General features: G+C 45.2%; 1 protein-coding gene across 3 annotated transcripts in view; it reads right to left on the bottom strand.

Annotated features, from left to right (window-relative positions):
• Nucleotides 1-17,863, bottom strand: part of LOC119172324 (uncharacterized) — a 38,079-nt gene extending 20,216 nt beyond the window's left edge. The window contains exons 1-6 of one of the 3 annotated variants that reach the window (XM_075893611.1): nt 17,619-17,863; nt 16,681-16,739; nt 13,167-13,261; nt 4,375-4,405; nt 4,157-4,289; nt 31-121 (exon numbers count right to left, since the gene is read on the bottom strand). In XM_075893611.1, coding sequence (XP_075749726.1) covers nt 31-121; nt 4,157-4,289; nt 4,375-4,405; nt 13,167-13,244 — 333 coding nt within the window. In that variant the 5' untranslated portion in view covers nt 13,245-13,261; nt 16,681-16,739; nt 17,619-17,863. The remainder of the gene's footprint in view (nt 1-30; nt 122-4,156; nt 4,290-4,374; nt 4,406-13,166; nt 13,262-16,680; nt 16,740-17,618) is intronic. The other 2 variants (XM_075893609.1, XM_075893610.1) reach the window with 2 other exon arrangements.
• Nucleotides 17,864-18,848: the final 985 nt, after the last annotated feature.

Here is an 18,848-nt window from a genome sequence, read left to right as displayed (position 1 = left end):
CAAAAAAAGAATTGAAGAGCGACTACTTACAATGTCGAGGACGAATGATATATGGTATGCAAATGTGTCAAGAACCATGATTGCTTCACGAACTTCAGCACTCATGTTGCTGTCCACTAGCCTGGAAAAAAAGACTAACTTCAGAACCTCCTGAGCAGTTGTTCAGGAGGGAACATGTACAAATACACCTACATCAGTAATATTGGTGCTTTGCGGAAAAAGACTGGGACAATGCGAAGACGGAAAAAAAAGTGCAACACAAATACAAAAATACCTTGTTAACTCGAACCCGCATATCTAAAGAAATCGGTCAAGTCGGAATTTTCCACAGCACGAAAAATTTTCCTACACGTCCAATGTATATTTCTCTCCTTATTTCAAAGAATTTTTCGCTCTGACTGCGGATAACTCGAAATCTTGACTAGGAGTGAAACGAAAATGCCGCTCCCTGACCCATTCACAACATTCGCGCGATGCTGCCACACCTGCCACTACGTCGATGCTTTCCGTGAAAGCGAAGTGTGCGAAGTCTCAGCCCAGCGACATATGAACTTTGTCAAGCAGCCCTGTGGCACGTCATGTGACACATGTGCTGAGCAGGGAGGCACCTCTGCTTAATGCTTGGCGTAGTTTGTCTCCTTCGCTTTGTGCAGTGCACATGTTTTTCTTGAGGGGTGATTTCTGTTCATCTGCATAAACCACGTGGTACAAATTTTTCGCTGACTGTGAGGAGAAGCAACTTATGAGTGGCGGCAAGCTAGGAGTCCACCGAAAGAGCCGAAAGAGCCTTCTACCAAAAGAGCCTTTTTCACGGAATTCAGTTGTTTTATCAAAACGGCAAAGGCTACAAAATTGACCTCCTGGGAGCAGTACACATTCTCAGCAGAGCTTAGCAGCAAGTTCGCGCAGCAGCTATCGCCAACTGCTTTAGGCACGCTGGGTTTTCACATGGCGCCAGTTTGCCAGAATCGGAGATGGCAGAGACAAATAACTTCACAGACTGTGAGGAACTTTGTCAAGAAGTCATCAAGCTTACAGGTAATGGTATTGCCGAAATCTTTCAAACGGGCACTAACGTAGGGGAACGCGCAGGCGACTGCGATGACAAACCACCTCGAGAAATGCCGACATCTTATAAGACAAGAAGTTTGCTATGCTAGCTTCGAAATAACATCGTGTGCAGCAGCGGGGAAGATCGATTGATGTGGTGCGCCAAGCAGCTGGAGGATGAGGTCTTCTTAAGGCCGAGTACGACCGCAATGCAGACTTGGATTAGGCAGTTTTTCTCTGCTAAATAAAATGGCAACGCGGCAAAACCCACCCGGTTAAAAGTCTCTTGCATGTTATTTTTTCTCTTTTAAACCTGCACAAGAAGAAAGATTGGAACCTGAGGCTTAAGAGCTGGTAAGCAGTGATTTTTTTCAAAAGCGCTCATTTTCCACGGTGATTAGTGCAACTTTGCTTATCTAGAAGATCCATTTATTTCGAAATTTTCTTTGGATTTTACGACTTCGAGTTAACGAGGTATTACTGTACATACACAAACGCAAGCTACAGCAAACAAGTCTCCAATAATGAATCCCGTACATTTCAGGAGTTGCCTAGAGAGCCAATAGCCCTGGCTACCTAAGAGCATGCAGTATGGGGAGACACTGGTACTGACAATTTTTAGTACCATATTTATTCAAATATAAGGCGGTCAAGATTATAAGGCGAGGGAGGAATTGAAGGAACGAAGAAAGCAAAAAAAGATGGGGCATTAATATAGGGTGAGAGTTCTCAAAAAACTCCGACGTCTCACCTTTCAAGTGCGCAAAAATCAGCCCTGTAACCACATAATCACGAGCTGTCATCACCTGAAGTATCACTGCTTTCCTTATCGCTGTCGCATGCCCAGACTTCACTATCTTCGGTGCCGTCGAGCGAGTTCGAAATGAAGCACTTGAAAAAATTTGCCACCACTGCATGACTGTCCAAGCGTCTGCTATCCAGCGAGCCACAATAAAGATGCACGCTTCAAGCAACCAAACGGCGCCAAGGCCGTATCGTCCGAGGCCATCCAATCACTGCAGAGGCCTCTTACATTGCCCTTAAAAGGCTTGTTCAGACACACATCCAGTAGCTACAGCTGACTTGTCATGCCACCAAAGTTGACAACCAGATAGGTGGCTTCTTTTTGTAACTTTTTTTGACCCCTTCGAAAAGCGTCGAAAACTTTCCCTTAGAAAAATTTTCAATTTTAGCACCACGTAAGGCGGTGTCCGTTTGCGGTGCATGCTGACGTGACAGTGATTTGCGCTATTTCGCACCCTGTGGTACATACGCAAACTTGACATCTCCTTTCGCGTGTACAGTGTGCACCGACAGTACGTCAAACAATGTCGGAGTCTCGACCATGTTCCTGATCTGGCCAAGGAGGAAGTTGCACTCTCTCGGCTCTCAAATGACACAACGTAGAAAAGACAGTAGCTTTCCTTTATAGTCACGGGAAAGCTTTTGCGTAACAGAAGTCCTCCTTCCAAGTAAGAAGCCAGCTGTCTTCATATATTTTTGCACCAAGCCTCGGCTAGCCTTGAACTGCGACCCGGAGATGCCGTGATGTTCTGCGAACTCTCGGGCTTTGATCTGAAGCATTTCTGTTGTCAGTCAAGGCACGACTCAGTTTCGCTGACAAATTTTGTTGGACTTGCCTCTACTTCGAGAAACACATCCTTGTGTGGTCCTCGAAAAGCTTGCCGCATCGCGGCGCAGGCAAAGAGAGCCCCTTTCCCTCAACGACGCACATTGTTTTCTGGGACGCTGTACTTCCGACCTGCAGTGTAGCTGCCTAAAGCTTCAGCATTGGTTATCACCTTCCTTTTGAATGCTGCATCAAAGAGACGACGACGTCCCATGATGACAAGCGACGACAGAAAGGTTCCCGTAGGTAGTCTAAATTCCATGCAGAACAAAGGTAATGGAAGGCTGCACGCACATCAGCAAGGGTAAAGTGTACTCTCTAAGAGAGCAAGAGAACATAAAAGACAAGCACACATAAAAAAGTGACCAGAACTTTGCTTGTGGATTGCAACATACTGAATTTTGGCAGGCTGTTCTTCGTTTTTAGTGACTTTCCGGACGCTGCTGCCTATGTCTAGCTTGCTACGTTCTCCGCCGTTGATTTTGTGGAGGCAACTGCTGCCAGACTGCTTTCTTTTTTTTTAATTATCGCTGACGATGACCTATTACGTTACAGCACAAATATGTACCAGCATTAAATATTCTGAATTATTTACATTTTCATGCAAAAAAAAAAACAGTACGCCTTTCCTGGCATAGAAGCAATAATTGATGTTTTACCTCAAACATAAGACGGGGGTAGACTTTGAGACCACAGTTTTGGGAAAAAAATCTCACCTTATATTCGAATAAATACGGTATTTCCAACAGAAAATGTTTTCCGTTGTGCATTTTTCACAGCTCAAAACAAATATGCATTTAGTTTTGGGCTGTCACTTCCATATTTTATAATATTGAGTGTTTTATAAACTTACATTCTGCCCAGTTCTCAGACAGCTTTTTCATCAAAAAGCAACATTTCCCAACCTTTTTTTTTTTTTTTTTGCAAGAAAATGCCGTCACCCTCCAGGCAGCCAAGGACATGAAATTTTTTCTTTCACCAGTTGCCCTTCTGTTTAGACTCAAAGGTTCATATAGGCAAAGATATTGATGATATGTGGGGTTTAACATGCCGAAACCACCATATGATTATGAAAGACGCCGCAGCGAAGAGCTCCAGAAATTTTGACCACCTGGGGTCTTTTAACTTGCACCCAAATCTGACAACTCAAGCCTACAACATTCCCGCCTCCATCGGAAATGTTCATATAGGCAAATATGCTGACATAGGGCATCTTTTGCAACTTCTTTTTCATTCTTAATACTCCCTACACACACCTATGCAAAAAAATTTGGGTAAATACTTTTGAAAATAGGTCACCTCAAAGATCTCAAATCTGCAGTAATAAAAGTCGACTCTGCCAAGTCAAACTGTCCTCTGCCGACAGCGGCACAAGAGATGAGCATGCGTAATGTTTTGCGATTAAAAATCACAAAATTCGGGTTTCACAAGTCATGAACAAAGACATAACAGAAGGTAGAAAATGCAAGCACTGACTTTGAAGGGTCGAAGTATATCCCTGCACTCCTGGCCCATACTTCACAATCCTTGCTGAAAAAGGTGGACCCAAAAAGATAGGGACCTAGACAGGCGAGCCGAACAAGATGACTGTTTCTGTCCTGGTGAGACCCTGGATTGAGAGTGGTGTTGCTCACTTGACTTGGCACAAAAACAACTCACTTGAGAGGGTGAAAAAAAAAATGCTCGGCACTCACCAAGTGTATACAGTAGACTAGTGGCATCCTGCTGCAGACAGACAAAACAGTTCGGCAAAAATGGATTATGAGCAGTGAAAGTTCACTCATCATGTCTTCGATAGATGTATAATACAGTCCGCTGTTCACGGAGTACTCGTACAGAATGTGTAGCCCACATTCCCAGCTCCACTGAAAGCTACAGTGTGTTTACTTACTATTCACGTAAGTAACTTTGCGACTTAAAGGGAACCTGAAACAGTTTTGGACACTGTAGAAATACATTGGGCCAGTAGACGTCCTAAGGATAATTTAGACACCGATTTGACCTCTCTGCGGTAACTGTGTAATTGATTACAATGCTTTGAAGCTGTGAACCGCTGCAGCGATCACTGTGACTAGGTCAAACACGTTTTAAACCGCCCATTTACAGAGCCACATGCTCTGGTTACGTGACGTCACCTTGGCAGCAGATCTGATCGCTGTCATGAGGTGTAGAACGCGCAGCAGCAAGATCGGCTGGTAGGTGGCGGCCCCTGTCGGAGCAGATGTGGATTACGCCACTATCTTTGTCTCAGTTGCCAGACAGCAGGCATGCTGCCGGGTTCTCTGTCTGATGGCCTTCGAGACTGCGTGCAACCAGTCTGAGTGCAATCTCCAAAGTCTAGAATAGTCAAAGCCTGAATGTTTGAGCGCATTCGCAAGAGCTCTGTGATCACCGGCCAATGCTGGCGTGCCTCTTGAGTTGAGGAGGCCAGGCAGAGATGAGGAGGGTACGATACAAACATGCATAGCGGCCGTGATACACAATGTATCGCCAAATTTGGGGCGCCGATGGTTTGACGATGCCTAGCCTAAACGCTGACAAAACTTCAAAAAACCATTTCAGAGTCCCTTCAAGGGCTTAGCTTTTTTATTTTCAAAGGTTTGCCTTCTTACGGTTGTGACTCAACTCTGGTGCTATGCCTACATGGATAATCATTAGAAAAGCATGGAGACCAGATGGATTCCACCAATGAAAATGCACTTAAGAATTAGTCTGCAATAGGTGTTTACAACTGTCTGCTGCAGGCAGTGTGTCTGAGCATCATTACAAGTGTACTGCATGGCTTTTGTTTTTTTTTAATGATTGACAACTCCAGCGACGATGCTACTATTGATTGCCACCATCCTACGCAGAATTACTTCAAGCACATGCTGCTCGCTGGAACCAAAAGCAGCATTGCAGAGACCACATTGGCTTAACATGCACGCCATCTGCACAGTCCAGAGCTACTAGACAACACGAGGAAACCTCATGGTGCATACACATACTCCAATAGTTCCATATTTACTTGCGTAATGAACCCACCTTTTTTATTTCCAGAAAAGTTGATGCCAATTTAGGGGGAGGGTTCATTACGCAGGAGAAAAAAAAAGTCCCTGGAGTTATAACAGCAAAAATTTCGCATGAGTGTTTAGGCCCTCGAAATGTGCAAGAAATATTTTTCTTAGCCCAAAGCTCTTTTGTTTTCTCCCATAATGAACGCGCACAGATCGACGCCGAAGCGTCGTCGGGCTGGGCTACTCAGTTTCAATGCTGCAGCGCGTGCGGCCATGTAGCTAGTGTATTGGCCGACCACGCCCTGTGCAGCAGGTGTCCAACTAAATTCACTCCGACAAACTAGACAACAAAAAGGCAACGTTGAATGGCGGCGCACGAACGTTGCGGGTGCACGACATGCCGTCGGCGTGATTTGCTTTGCATGGCCTCCGAGAAAGCGGGCACGCGGTGTAAAAACAAGCCACGCGCTCGCACTCGTCATCTCGGAGACCATGCACTTTGTTTTTACAGCGAAAGCTGTTATGAGATCACAACTCGGGTCACAATGGCGGCGCACGAACGTTGCGGGTGCACGACATGCCGTCGGCGTGATTTGCTTTGCATGGCCTCCGAGAAAGCGGGCACGCGGTGTAAAAACAAGCCACGCGCTCGCACTCGTCATCTCGGAGACCATGCACTTTGTTTTTACAGCGAAAGCTGTTATGAGATCACAACTCGGGTCACCCGCAGCGCGGTAGTTGTCTGCCATTGCCACTGCTTATGTCCATAACCACATCGTGAAATTAGAAAAAAAAAAAAAATAGTACTAATGACACAGTGGGGCTCGAACCCGGGTCTGCTGGGTGCCAGCCCAATATTCTACTACTGAGCCACGCCAGTGCTTGGGACTTGTTGGCAAACTTGTTTTAGGCAGGCTTGATGTCGGGAAAGCAATCACATACAACTAATAAAGCATTTTAAAACATCGAAAGAACAAGCAGTCGTCTCACAATGCGAATGGCGTAACGAGTGGGTCGTCCAATGCTCGAACCCATTGCAAAAGCTTGTTTTTGCTCAGCTATAAACTGTGGTACATACCTACTTCAGACAAAATTCCTCATCTTTGTCAGCCACTGTATGAACAATTGGCACAAAATTCCTTGCTAGTGTTTAGCGGATACCACGCTTCAAAAAAAATGGCAAAAAATAGCATAGCGAATGCCGGCCTACTACCCGAAAAATTTCATTATTAATGCCGTAGTGGGCATCAAGCAAGTGTGTTTGCAGCAGTTACCCAATAAGTGTTTAGAGGCTCTGAAAGGCCGCTCTTCTAGTTTTTGCTGTGACTGTGCTGCGCCTTCTGCACGGACAGGCATTTTCGCTTTGTTTTCGTGCCACTGAGCTTGCGCGGCGATATAAGCAAAGAAGTTTCTCTTGCCTTCGACAGATGACGCTCTACCGTGAAAGGCGCTACTTTTAGGTTTTGATTGAGGTCGTCTGCCCTAGCAATGCTTCCAACTGTTTAGCACGGTTGCAAAACTATGCTTTGACTTTTATTGCATCACCACTTTGTAATATATTGTTTTGATTTAACATTGTTTCGTTTGTCAGCGGCACCGGCTATTACAGAAATAAAATGAACAGATACATTAAAAATTTTGTTTTTTTTTCTTTTTTTCAAGGACTAAGATGGAGGGTGGGTTTGTTATGCGAGTGGGTTAATTACGCGAGCAGTGATGGAAGCGACACTCTGCTTTTTTCGAGCAGATTTTGGAGCAGAAAAAATGGTGCTTTTGAGCAGCCTCAATCCATATATGCCCAAACTTAGAAAAATTAAAACTAACTTATTTTCCCAAAAATGATTGCTTTTATGACCTCAGAAAACAGGATAAAGTTTTTAATTGAAAATAATCTCTTCCGAACAATGTTTTTTACTTATTTTTCCAAAATGATTGCTTTTATGACCTCAGAAAACAGGATAAAGCTTTTAATTGAAAATAAACTCTTCCGAACAATGTTTTTTGAGCCGTTCTATGTGTAGGACACCAATGTTTAACAAACCGCGAACAAACATTTTAGCGTCTATCACTGTCATACAAAAGTTACTGCACGCCGAATAACTGGCGAACAATCGACAAAAATAGCAGCCTCGAGAACAATTCGACTCTATATTACTTATATATTTTTTTTATCGCGGTATGGCTCTCAGCTACATGCACGTGAAATAGTAATTTTGTGACTGCAAACCCGTGGCTATTTGTAGCCCAGCGATCACCTAGAATTGCATGTGACGAGGACAGAGTATCATAAACACACCTTAGGTAACCCTACAAGTTTTGCAGAAAAAAATATTTGAGTTACACTAAAAAGTTTCATCGTCCTACATGTATGACACTGGGCATGTTTGCGTCAAGTGTCTTTGGAGCAGAAAAAAATGCTATAGCTTAGGGTTGCTATTGGTGTATCGGAACAGATGCATGTTCCTAACAACTCCTGAAGTCTAAAACATCACATAAGGATCTAAAAAATATTTATATTTATTATTTACATTCTATACGCTAGTATACAAGCAGTATAGTTGGCGTAAATCATGGGGGAGGGGAGTCAAGAGAGTACAGTCTTTTCTGGTGTTCAGGCAAGGGAGCACACCTCTTGGAAGTGTTGCACTTGAGATTTAGCTTTATCATGTGATATAACTGAGTTAACAGTTAAGTATAGCACAATCAAAGGCTTTTTATTACCTGTGTTAAATTTTCCTAAGCTCTGTGAACTATGCAAATCGAAAAAAGGGGGAAAAAAGAGACTGAATAGAACTATGCAATTGCTCGAGCTCATACCCCATGCTCGGTTTTCTAATTTCACTTGAAAACATTATTTCCTATATAAATAAAAATACAACCCCCCCCCCAAAAAATGAATTAGAGACCATGGCCCCATATACGTCACCCCTTCAGATTTTTCTGGATTCACGCCACTGAGTAGCATACTAAAATGATAGTGTATACAGCTTGCTTTTGGTTTCGCTTATGCTCACGGGATAGTCCCATGGTTCGACTTCATTCCTTTTAGTTTGCCAACATCCTTTCGGAGCAGGTTTCGAGCAGTTACCAGCAAATATTGCACTTTGAAGCAGCATTTCTCTTTTGGAGCAGTTTGAAGCAATTGGAGCAGCACTTCCATCACTGCGCGAGTAAATAGGGTCACCACCTACGTACAGTACACAATGATTCAAACATGACGTCAATTTTCTTAGCATAATGACTGGTATGCACATCTGCTCGAAATAACGTAGTGACGAATCTGGACAATTTTGAATCTGATCTGCGAGTTCAAAGTCAAAATTACGACAATGTGACCCAAGCTGATGATAGCGAAAACAAAAGTATGTGCATCACTTTGCCCTAAATTGTCCCGCTTCAATCTGTAAGTACTATACACACGGGTATTAAATTCTAGACAACATGGGAGTACGTGCCGAAAAGCATCACTGAGCCTTTTGATGTGTTCACAACCAAGTTTAAAAGCACGCGCATTCTTTCCACTCTCCCATCAGTGACCTCTCCCTCAGCACAAAACTTGCTTTGACGTTTGTTCCGAAGGTCTGGGTCAAACAACAGTGACCGCACATCGTATTGACACCGACGGATCCCGTGTGATTCGCTGCCGCCCTTACCGTGTGTCGGCTTCTGAACGCAAGCTTATAGAAGAACAAGTCAACGACATGCTCGCGCACAACGTCATCAGGCCTTCGACAAGCGCATGGTCTTCTCCTGTCGTACTAGTGAAAAAAAAGAATGGCTCGGTACGGTTTTGCATTGATTACAGATCATTCAACAAAATCACTCGTAAGGACGTCTACCCAATGCCTCGCATTGACGACGCTCTTGATACTTTACAAGGTGCCGAGTACTTTTCAAGTCTCAACTTACGCTCCAGTTATTGGCAGATTCCAATGCACGAGTCTGATAAAGAGAAGACTGCGTTTGCTACGCCAGATGGTCTCTTTGAATTCAATGTGATGCCTTTCGGCCTGTGTAATGCCCCAGCCACATTCGAACGGATGATACACGGTACTGCGGGGATTAAAATGGAAGACCTGCCTTTGCTACCTGGACGACATTGTCATCTTTTCGTCCAGCTTCTCACAACACGTGGAACGGCTAGACAAAGTCCTCACGTGTTTAGCTGAGGCCGGTCTCCAGCTCAACACTAAGAAGTGTCGGTTTGCCAGTCACAGCATCAAGGTATTAGGTTACGTCGTCAGTAAACATGGCGTTGAGCCCGATCCCGACAAGGTTGCCGCGGTACTGCACTTTCCTACACCAACCACACAGAAAGACCTCCGCAGCTACGTTGGCTTAGCATCGTATTTCCGCCGCTTTGTGCGTGATTTCGCTACTATTGCGACTCCTCTGCACAAACTTCTGACCACGAGCGCACCCTTTGTCTGGTCGGATGACTGCGAAGCCGCTTTTCACACCCTCAAGCGATGCCTCACATCACGTCCAGTGCTTCGCCATTTCGACCCTGCAGCACCTGCTGTGCTACACACTGACGCAAGTGGACTTGGCATCGGTGCTGTCCTTCTTCAGCGGAACCACGCTTCCGAAGAAAAGTCGTGGCCTATGCGAGCCCTACTCTGTCACCTGCCGAGCAAAGCTACAGCATCACTGAGCAAGAATGTCTCGCCATCGTGTGGTCTATACAAAAGTTTCGTCCCTACTTATACGGCCGGCATTTCACAATAGCGACTGACCATCATGCTCTGTGTTGGTTATCGTCTCTCAAAAATTTGTCGGGACGCCTTGGCCGTTGGGTACTACGATTGCAAGAGTATGACTACAGCGTCACATATAGGTCAGGCCGAGAGCACCAAGATGCCGACGCTTTGTCCCGTTGCCCGCTCTCGCAAAGCGCCGAAGAGTCACCATCCATCTGTTCGTCACCGCCCGCCAAAGTGACCAAACAGACGGCTGCTGCTTCGAAACAGTTAGTTGCCTCGGCGGACCTTCTTTCGTCCACAGATCTCGCCTCGCTCCAACATGCCGATACCTACTGCCGCACAATCATCGACTGCCGCACAATCACCGCTTACGCCAGCTGGTCACCGTTGGATTGTTACTGCCGTAGACCACCTTACTTGCTACGCGGAGACGGCAGCTCTTTCATCTGGTGCTACCTCTGAAGTAGCGGATTTGTTCCTTCGCGCCATTATTTTACGACATGGCGCACCGCGAGTGCTCCTTAGTGACCGTGGCAAGACATTTCTTTCACATGTCCTTGCTGAAGTCTTACAGGCCTCTAACACCATCCACAAGACCACATCAGCGTATCACCCAGAAACTAATGCTATGACTGAGCGGTTTCACCGAACTTTGTCCGACATGATCTCTATGCACGTGCAACCGGATCACAAAAACTGGGACACAATACTTCCTTTCGTCACGTTCGCATATAACACTGCCATACAGCGTACGATGACTTTCAGCCCTTTTTTTCTCGTGTATGGCCGTGTACAGACTTTTGTTCTGGACACCACCTTTTTGTCCACATCTTCCAATCCATCTTCATCTCTCCTGGAAGAGTTCGCCGCTCGCGTCGCCCGCTGCCGTGAAATCGCCCGCGCCAACACTGCTACCATTCAGGACAAGAGAAAAATCGACATTGACGCGAAGCGACAAGTTGTGTTCCGCCCAGGCGACGAAGTCCTTTTGTGGACACCTGTTCGTGTACCTGGGCTCTGCAAAAAATTCCTTCACCGATATCTCGGTCCATACATAGTCCTGGAACAAACATCTGAAGTCAACTATCGCGTTGCTCCTGTCAACCCGGCTCCTGATCGCCGTCGCCGCCACACCGAGATCGCCCACGTCTCTCGACTGAAACGATATATTCGGCGTCCCAACCCTTTCTAACTTGCTGCCCTCTTTCGCCAAGGGGGGAAAATAGTGTGAGCGCTGAATATGTACTTCATCTTCATCTGTATGACCAAACCATTGTAGTGATCATCATCGTATGTCACGCGGGCTGGCTCTCTGGCTCGTGTGTCTGGATTAAAAAAGATAACCTGGTGGCTGCCGTACCGGACGTGGTCTCATAAGAGAGTTTATCTATCTATCCACCTGCCAGTCTGCTCATTCACTCCAACTGTGTATCAGAAAGCCAAGTGTTCAGTGAATGTGGATGCACCGAGAGAGATTGGCAAAAGCCCTTCAATTGTAAAAACAAAGTAAAGTTAAATTCCTTTATAAGAGGCATGCTCCGGGAAACGATTCTCGTCTTTTATAAGAGATGTCTCTTATAAGCAGGGCACCTCCTCAGCATTTTCCGATCCCCCTTATTTTACTATAGACTGACGCAGACAGACGCCTACGCAGGCAGGGACTGTATGAGTTTGTTTTTTTTTTAACGGGAGAAAAAATTGGCCCGGTATCTGCACGTTACACCATAAATGTCGTCGAAAGACGATAGTCTTGTGTCTGGAAAGAGGGAACAAAACGTTTATGTGATGTTCTGCGCAAAAAAATCGGTGAATGGTATTCTGGAGGCTGCGTTAGAGTGCTTTGAGTGCAGCGGAGGCGAACGAGCGCATCAAGTCCTGCCATGCGTGACACATGAGCGCTATCTGGCAGTTATACTGGAAAACAGGGTGCGCGCACGTCTCTGAGGTGATAAGCTGTAGAACACAAGGTGATGGATAGGTGCCACCACCGTGTTGTCTTAGCAAAGCGTTGGAAACACTTGCCGTTTCGTGCAAACGTTGCATGGCTAGCGCAGCGCTATAAAGGCTGCAATCCTTATAATTACTTATGTATGCTTTTTCTAGTAAGAGACACACATACAGAATATTGACATGTTATTATGGTGCCTCAGATATGCGCAATAATTGATTTTTAATTGACAATCGTACAAGCATGAACACTGAATCTTGAGCAATATTGGTGGGCGCTGCGGGTGGGGTGGACAGTTTGGAGTATCTTTTGGTCACTTTGGTGCCGTTTAGGGTACTGTTAAGGGTGGACAAATAGACAAATGTACAGACAGACAGACTGACCAAAATTTTTGCGTCGAAGGTCCCCAAGAAAAACTATCGTCTTTAAAAACCAACTGCTCAAGCTGCACAACCGTTCACAGACCCCTCTGTATATAGGCACTGCATCTTGACCACCAAGGTAGTGCCAGTGGGAGATTTCTCCTTTGCGTTGTAGGACAGCTATTCACAGCGCGTGCACGCAAACTAATAGCAGACTGCGAGACTATGTGCCCAATCGGAGTCTTCCGTCTCTCATTGCCCACTAGCAGCGCTTGGCATGTTCCCGTAGGAAACACCAGTCCATCACTGCGTGCTTTGCACCTCCCCAGGTTTCTCTCCTGGCGCTACGCCGCCGCCAGTGTAAGCGTTAGCACTCGCTGCTTTGCATCCACACATGGTTCCCTTTAATGGAAGATCGCATAATTCTTTAAACACTACTTTAGCACCGATGACAAGGCTGAGAGACACAAAGCACACCTCTTGTACAGGGCCATTTTGTGCGCCCAGTATGCGGATGGAGTCCTGTGGTAGCTCGCTCCAATCCCCACACCACATGGCTGGGATGTAATCTCCTGAGAAGAGCGACAAGGAAAAAACCAAAAGCAATCTCAGAGATACAAAAACTGCCCTACATAATCCACATTGAAAGCACGTAGTGAGACAACACAGAACACTATTTCCGCATTATTATTCTACAGAGAAAAAAGTATGACATTAACACTGACAATGACGCAGGTGGTCAGTTTTACTACTGTTTGGTGCCACTAACACTGACGCGGGTGGTTAAATGTTTCATATTTACGCTGCTCAGTGCCACTAGCACACTAGTTTCAGTATCACTCTACAAGACTAGGCTGTTGGGCTAGATGGAATTAACAGATTGTGAATGAGCAATTCTGCACGTCTTGCTGTAGTGTTACGAGTTCAATATCGCTACATGGCACTGCTGCTGGGCTTGCTCACTTTTGAAACTCACTAAGTGCAAGTGAAAGCATCATGTAATGTCATTCACGCACACCGGATATGGTGTCCACAATAAAACGTAATGCCCCCTGTAGTGTAGTAAAGAGTGGCAGGGCACATGGACATCGCAGCTCCTCACTAAAGGACAGGGAACATGTTTTAGACTAGTGGTAAATAGACCCTTAAGATTTTGGATACTGAAAGAGAAGCTGCGCATGGAATGTTGCACGCATCAGCATTTCGACAAGAGTAGCCTGCCTGTCTGAGCACAATTTTCTGAAGTACACAGCAAAGATTTTTAAAATAGCATTTTATTGTCCACTTCGACTTAATGCCCTTGGTGTCCCTTTCGTGTGTGCTTTGAAATCTAAGTACACTTAAGTGCTTTTGCACTTCAACCTCTTGGAAACATGGCCCTTGCGAATAGAATCGAACCGACGACTTTCAGCTTATCAACGCATCACATCTGCGCAAACACATCAGCGTCTGTACTAGCACCTGAATGGAGCACATAGGAACACTGGTTCTGAAGAGCTGAGAAGGTTACTTTCTGCGTACCCAGCCTCCAAACTCAAAAATAAATGTGCAATACTGAACATAAAATAAATAAACAAACAGCCAAACTGTGTTCACAAAAGAGCATTACACTGTTCTCAACCAGCCACGCAAACAATGATTGCCTGGTCTGGTCACCAGACATGAACTGTGTCTCCTCTCATTAGGTTTGTTACCATATGCTATGCACGTACCATTTAGTGAGACTTGCAAAGAGTGCGTCCCGATACCACAACAAAAAACAGACCTATTTTTCTCCACACCGAAATGGGATTAGAAAACAGCCTTTATGGTGATCACGGTGTAAGAAATATAATTCAGGTGTGGACACTCTGCCCCAAAGGGTGTCCATATAACGTTTGGAGCTCTCAATCCCTCTAAGCCTCCCCGTTGCAGTGCCCCCCACGTAGCCGCGGCCAGCACATGTACTACAGACTACGATCTGCGCACCTAGCTTCCATAAAGGTGTTGCAGGCAGAACACTGTGGAAGCAACTGCGGCGTTCACCGTGCGTAATGTTTCTTGTTCGCAAAAATGCGGCATGCGTTTTTAGCTGTAGTTGCTAACGTGCATGGTGTAATAAAGAAATAAGGATGAGCAAGATAAAGAAAAAGAAGAAAGTGCGTCTGCCTCATAACGTTTGGTCCTTTTAGGCCCCATCGTGGCAACGCCCCTTCGCTTTTTTAGTGCCATGAAACTGGGGCCAGCAAATGTACTAACGTCGAACATTATCTCGACGGGCTCTCTGATGCAGCAGGAGGAGAATGTCCACAGCTTAATTATTTTTCTTACACCGTGACCTAGGGAAGCAATGTAAATGTGCAGGACATTAGTGTGCACATCTGGCAATATTATCATCACAGACACCTTGCAGAAAACACACGAAGTGAATGCAATAGGGTGTAGAACACATTTTTTTTAATCAACAACTTAGTTTCAGACTAAGCAGTAGCAATCGAACAACACTGATGTGACAAGCAAAGATCGACATTTTTGTTGCCAATTTTATGCAGCTGTGGATGGGACTTTTCCAAATAAACTTGCTGTCACAAAACGAGCGCTCAAAATAGGCGCGCCGCCAAATTCTCGCGACGAAGCGCCGAGAGGTCAATGATAAATAAAGAAAACAAGCATCCAAAGACTGCCCGAGCGTGCGTCCCTCTCCCCTCGGAAGCATCGGTTTGCCGACGAACCTCCTCTCATCGGCGCCCGAGCAAGCCCTGGAACGTTCTAGATGGAAAGGGGCGTGGTGATGCACGGTTGCGTCATCCGTCGCGGACGGCCTTCGTACCATCTCGCGCTTTCCCCCAGCCTTCGCTGCGTATCGCGCCGACGAAATGATGAGAACTTTCTGGAATCTCGCGTGGAAGGTATTTAACCGAGCAGCAGAGATGGGAGATCAGGAGAAGACGGAAGTTAGCGCCAGAGCGCGTAGGGTATTCCGCCGTGTAGTCGGCGAAGGTTTTGTCCGTAGTGACAAAGCAGGAGAAGAAAGTATGCGCCAGAGTGCGTAGGGTGTTCTGCATTGTGGGCGGAGCCTTTGGTCTTCCGAGACAAAGGAGGAGAAGAAGAAGATTTCCACCTGAGGGGTGACGACTCAAGCTACAGGCAAGAGTGTGTGTCTACCGCTATCGAGCGAAGACGCGTGGCAACAGCTGCAAGTGTGAAGCCAACGTGTTTCCGGCGAAAAAGTTAGAAGCTTGGAGAGTGGCCAATTGAAGACTCGAGGTTTCCTGGAAGAGAAACTTCGGGGGCAGCGGAACGACAACAACGCTGGACTTTGAGTGAGTGATTCTTGGAAGAGTATCATCCAGACTTTTGTCGCAAGAACTTTGGACTGAATAAGTTTTCTAACTCTTTAGTCTTTAAGTGTCTTGGTTGTTCGATGCATGCGACTGCATTGTAGTGCGTATTGTTGTCTGTGTCCGTTGTTTCGAGTGTGGCTGATTGTACTGTGTAGTACATTGTTTGATTGGTGACATACTGTATTTCACTATTTTCGAGTGTGCATACTTGTGTATCGTTTTGATCTGCCATAACTGAGCATATAATTTTGTTTTGTTTATCAACTCTCGGCTCTGACTTGTTCTTTGGACCACAGCGGGCGTCCGCTGGCACACCAAATAGGGCCACTTCTAGATTGTCCACGCTTCCGTGGTGCGGTTCGGGGGGCCGATACTTCGGCCCTTGGAATTAGCCCGGCGATCGCCTCCCTAATTTAACGGGATCAGTGACACTTGCACTAAGCAAGTACACCTATAGTGTTCTTTCCCAATTGCAATAATCTCAAGTGTATGATCAAATTTTGATGCACATGACTAAATTTGCATTTAATACAACTACTCACATCCGAAAAAAATCATAGAATAAGACTATAGACCAACTTTTACGGCACGTTATGGTGTGAGCATAGTGTTGTGCGCAGAAAATACCATAAGTGCAGAATACAATAAAAAAATCACTTCATGCTTACAAACTTTCCGTGGATGCCTTTGTATTTTTTTTAAACAGCTCTGTCACAGCTAAACCAACCTGTAGAAGGAGAGAAAGAGACAAGACGTTAAATAATGAACTAGAAAGGGACTAGAAAGATTTTGCTTGCATTACTAAATTTGCATTTCAGGAAACACTAAATAACCACGCATACAAGAAGGTGTGCAACATGAAAAAGCATGTGGCAGTGTCACCTTGAAGTTTTGACATCTACTCAAACGTATGCAGTCCTAGCAGACACCATCTGGTGAAATTTATGTACTGTCCTCTTCAAGGGCTTAGAACTTGACACCACAAGTTTATGGAAATCGCGTTGTGTCAAGGTTGTCAAAATTCAAAACTTACACATTGCAATCTATAACAGCACACTGAGATTTCAGTGTGAAATTCTTATTATTATAGAAGTGAGGATGGCAAAATTGCCATCACTGTTCTTGGAGTAAGGTGCATCGATTTAAAGAGACTATATTTTACACTTCAGTGAGGATGAGCAACTTAGACGTATGATAGGCACACTTACAAAGCCCAATTTGCGGGAAACGCAGCCTTCGCACGTTGGGCCCGCGCCCGAACGGTCCGAAACGTGGAAATCTTGAACGCATACGTCTCGCTTAAGTTCAAAAGTCGTCGGAACGATTTATGCACGGGTGCACATGTGTCACGTTGTAAAGGTTAATGTCACCCCGCTCACCTCCGTGCTTCGGAAGACCGACGAAAATGCAAATAAAAACGAAACCGTAGAATCGCTTCTCGACATGCACCACTACGTGCGACAGCTCTCGTTGCTCGGCTAGCCGTCAAAGCTAGACACTATTAGCACTATGAGCAATACCATATTAACCGCCTAATTCTGCCCGTTCCGACACACCCGCCTGCTAACAATGCCATGTCGTTTGCAGCACTACCTTTCGTACTCACCCCCGCTTATCAACGCTCTTCAGTGGATTGCCTTGCAGCGGAGCTATCAGATTTAAAGGACTAAGATTTAATTGGGTGAAGAACAAGCAAATGGTAAGCGTAACTGTCACCGAGTCTACACGCGCGCCTCAGATTGCACTTTGGAACGTTTCGCGGCGAAGAACAAAAAGTAATAGTCGCGTAACACAACACCAGTAACGAACAATAAACGTCAAACAAAAGTAGAAAGGCCTAGTGTCGATGGCTATTGCATCCCGTTCTGCGAAGCCGCCCTCTACCAATTTATAACGTCTGCTTCTTTAGCTACATGTTCTCGCAGTTATCTAACAAAAAATTGAAGTAACCAAGTGTTTTTGCTTAAATTTAAGCCACAAAAAACTGTAAAAAAACTTTCAGGTGGAAAAAAGAAATAGAACAGGTATTTATATGTTGACATAAGATGGCGCCATCTTAACAAGGAGCGGCAAAGGGATCATTTAAAATATACAGTCGACCCCGAAGATCTTCTAAAGCATTCGATGACAGTACGGCTGAAAAGAAATAATCGCGTAAGGTGTGTTGAATAAATTGTTTTTATGTATAAAGAACATACCAAAATTGAGCGTACAATATTAGTTTGTAAAAACAATTTTGTTGCAATGAATATAACTGTTTTTTTTTTTTGCGCTTGCGTCCTCTGACGTTTGGTGAGAGCACTAGTTCGTTACGTAGTCCTTCTTGTCTCTGTGTCGTCGTTTTGTTCTCGCGCTATAACTATCATAATCGGCACTTCCTAAAGCCGGCTTTCGCGGAGTGTCTTCTCTTGTCTTTTTCTTTCTCTATGCTCGGGCTCCCAGCGGAGTTGGCCTGCCTTCAGTTTTAAACAAGCACAGCGTAGTGGCGCTCGCGACCGACACAGGAAAATTTTTATCCAGAAAGGCAAATTGAAACAGCCACTAAACAAATTGAGAAAGTAATCACGGAGGATAATAAGACAGTGTGGACATACACGAATTTAATTAAACTCTTTGAGCTAGAGCTTGCTAAGACGCGTGACAAGTCACCTAAGAAAAGAAGACACAAACCCAAAAGTTGGTGGGATGAGGAAGTTAAGAGAGCCTTAGCAAAACGTCAGGAAGCCTCTAGGGAACACAAACATGCTAAGCAGCGGGGTGAACCGCCAGATGACGTTGAAAGAAAATGGGAAACCTTTCTAAGCTGTAGAAGGACTGCATTCCTTCTGATAAATGA

The sequence above is a fragment of the Rhipicephalus microplus genome, chromosome 4, assembly GCF_043290135.1.
Source record: "Rhipicephalus microplus isolate Deutch F79 chromosome 4, USDA_Rmic, whole genome shotgun sequence".
NCBI classification, from domain to species: domain Eukaryota; kingdom Metazoa; phylum Arthropoda; class Arachnida; order Ixodida; family Ixodidae; genus Rhipicephalus; species Rhipicephalus microplus.
The sequence above is the reverse complement of the archived record's forward strand: the minus strand, read 5'-3'. Positions and strand labels throughout refer to the sequence as shown.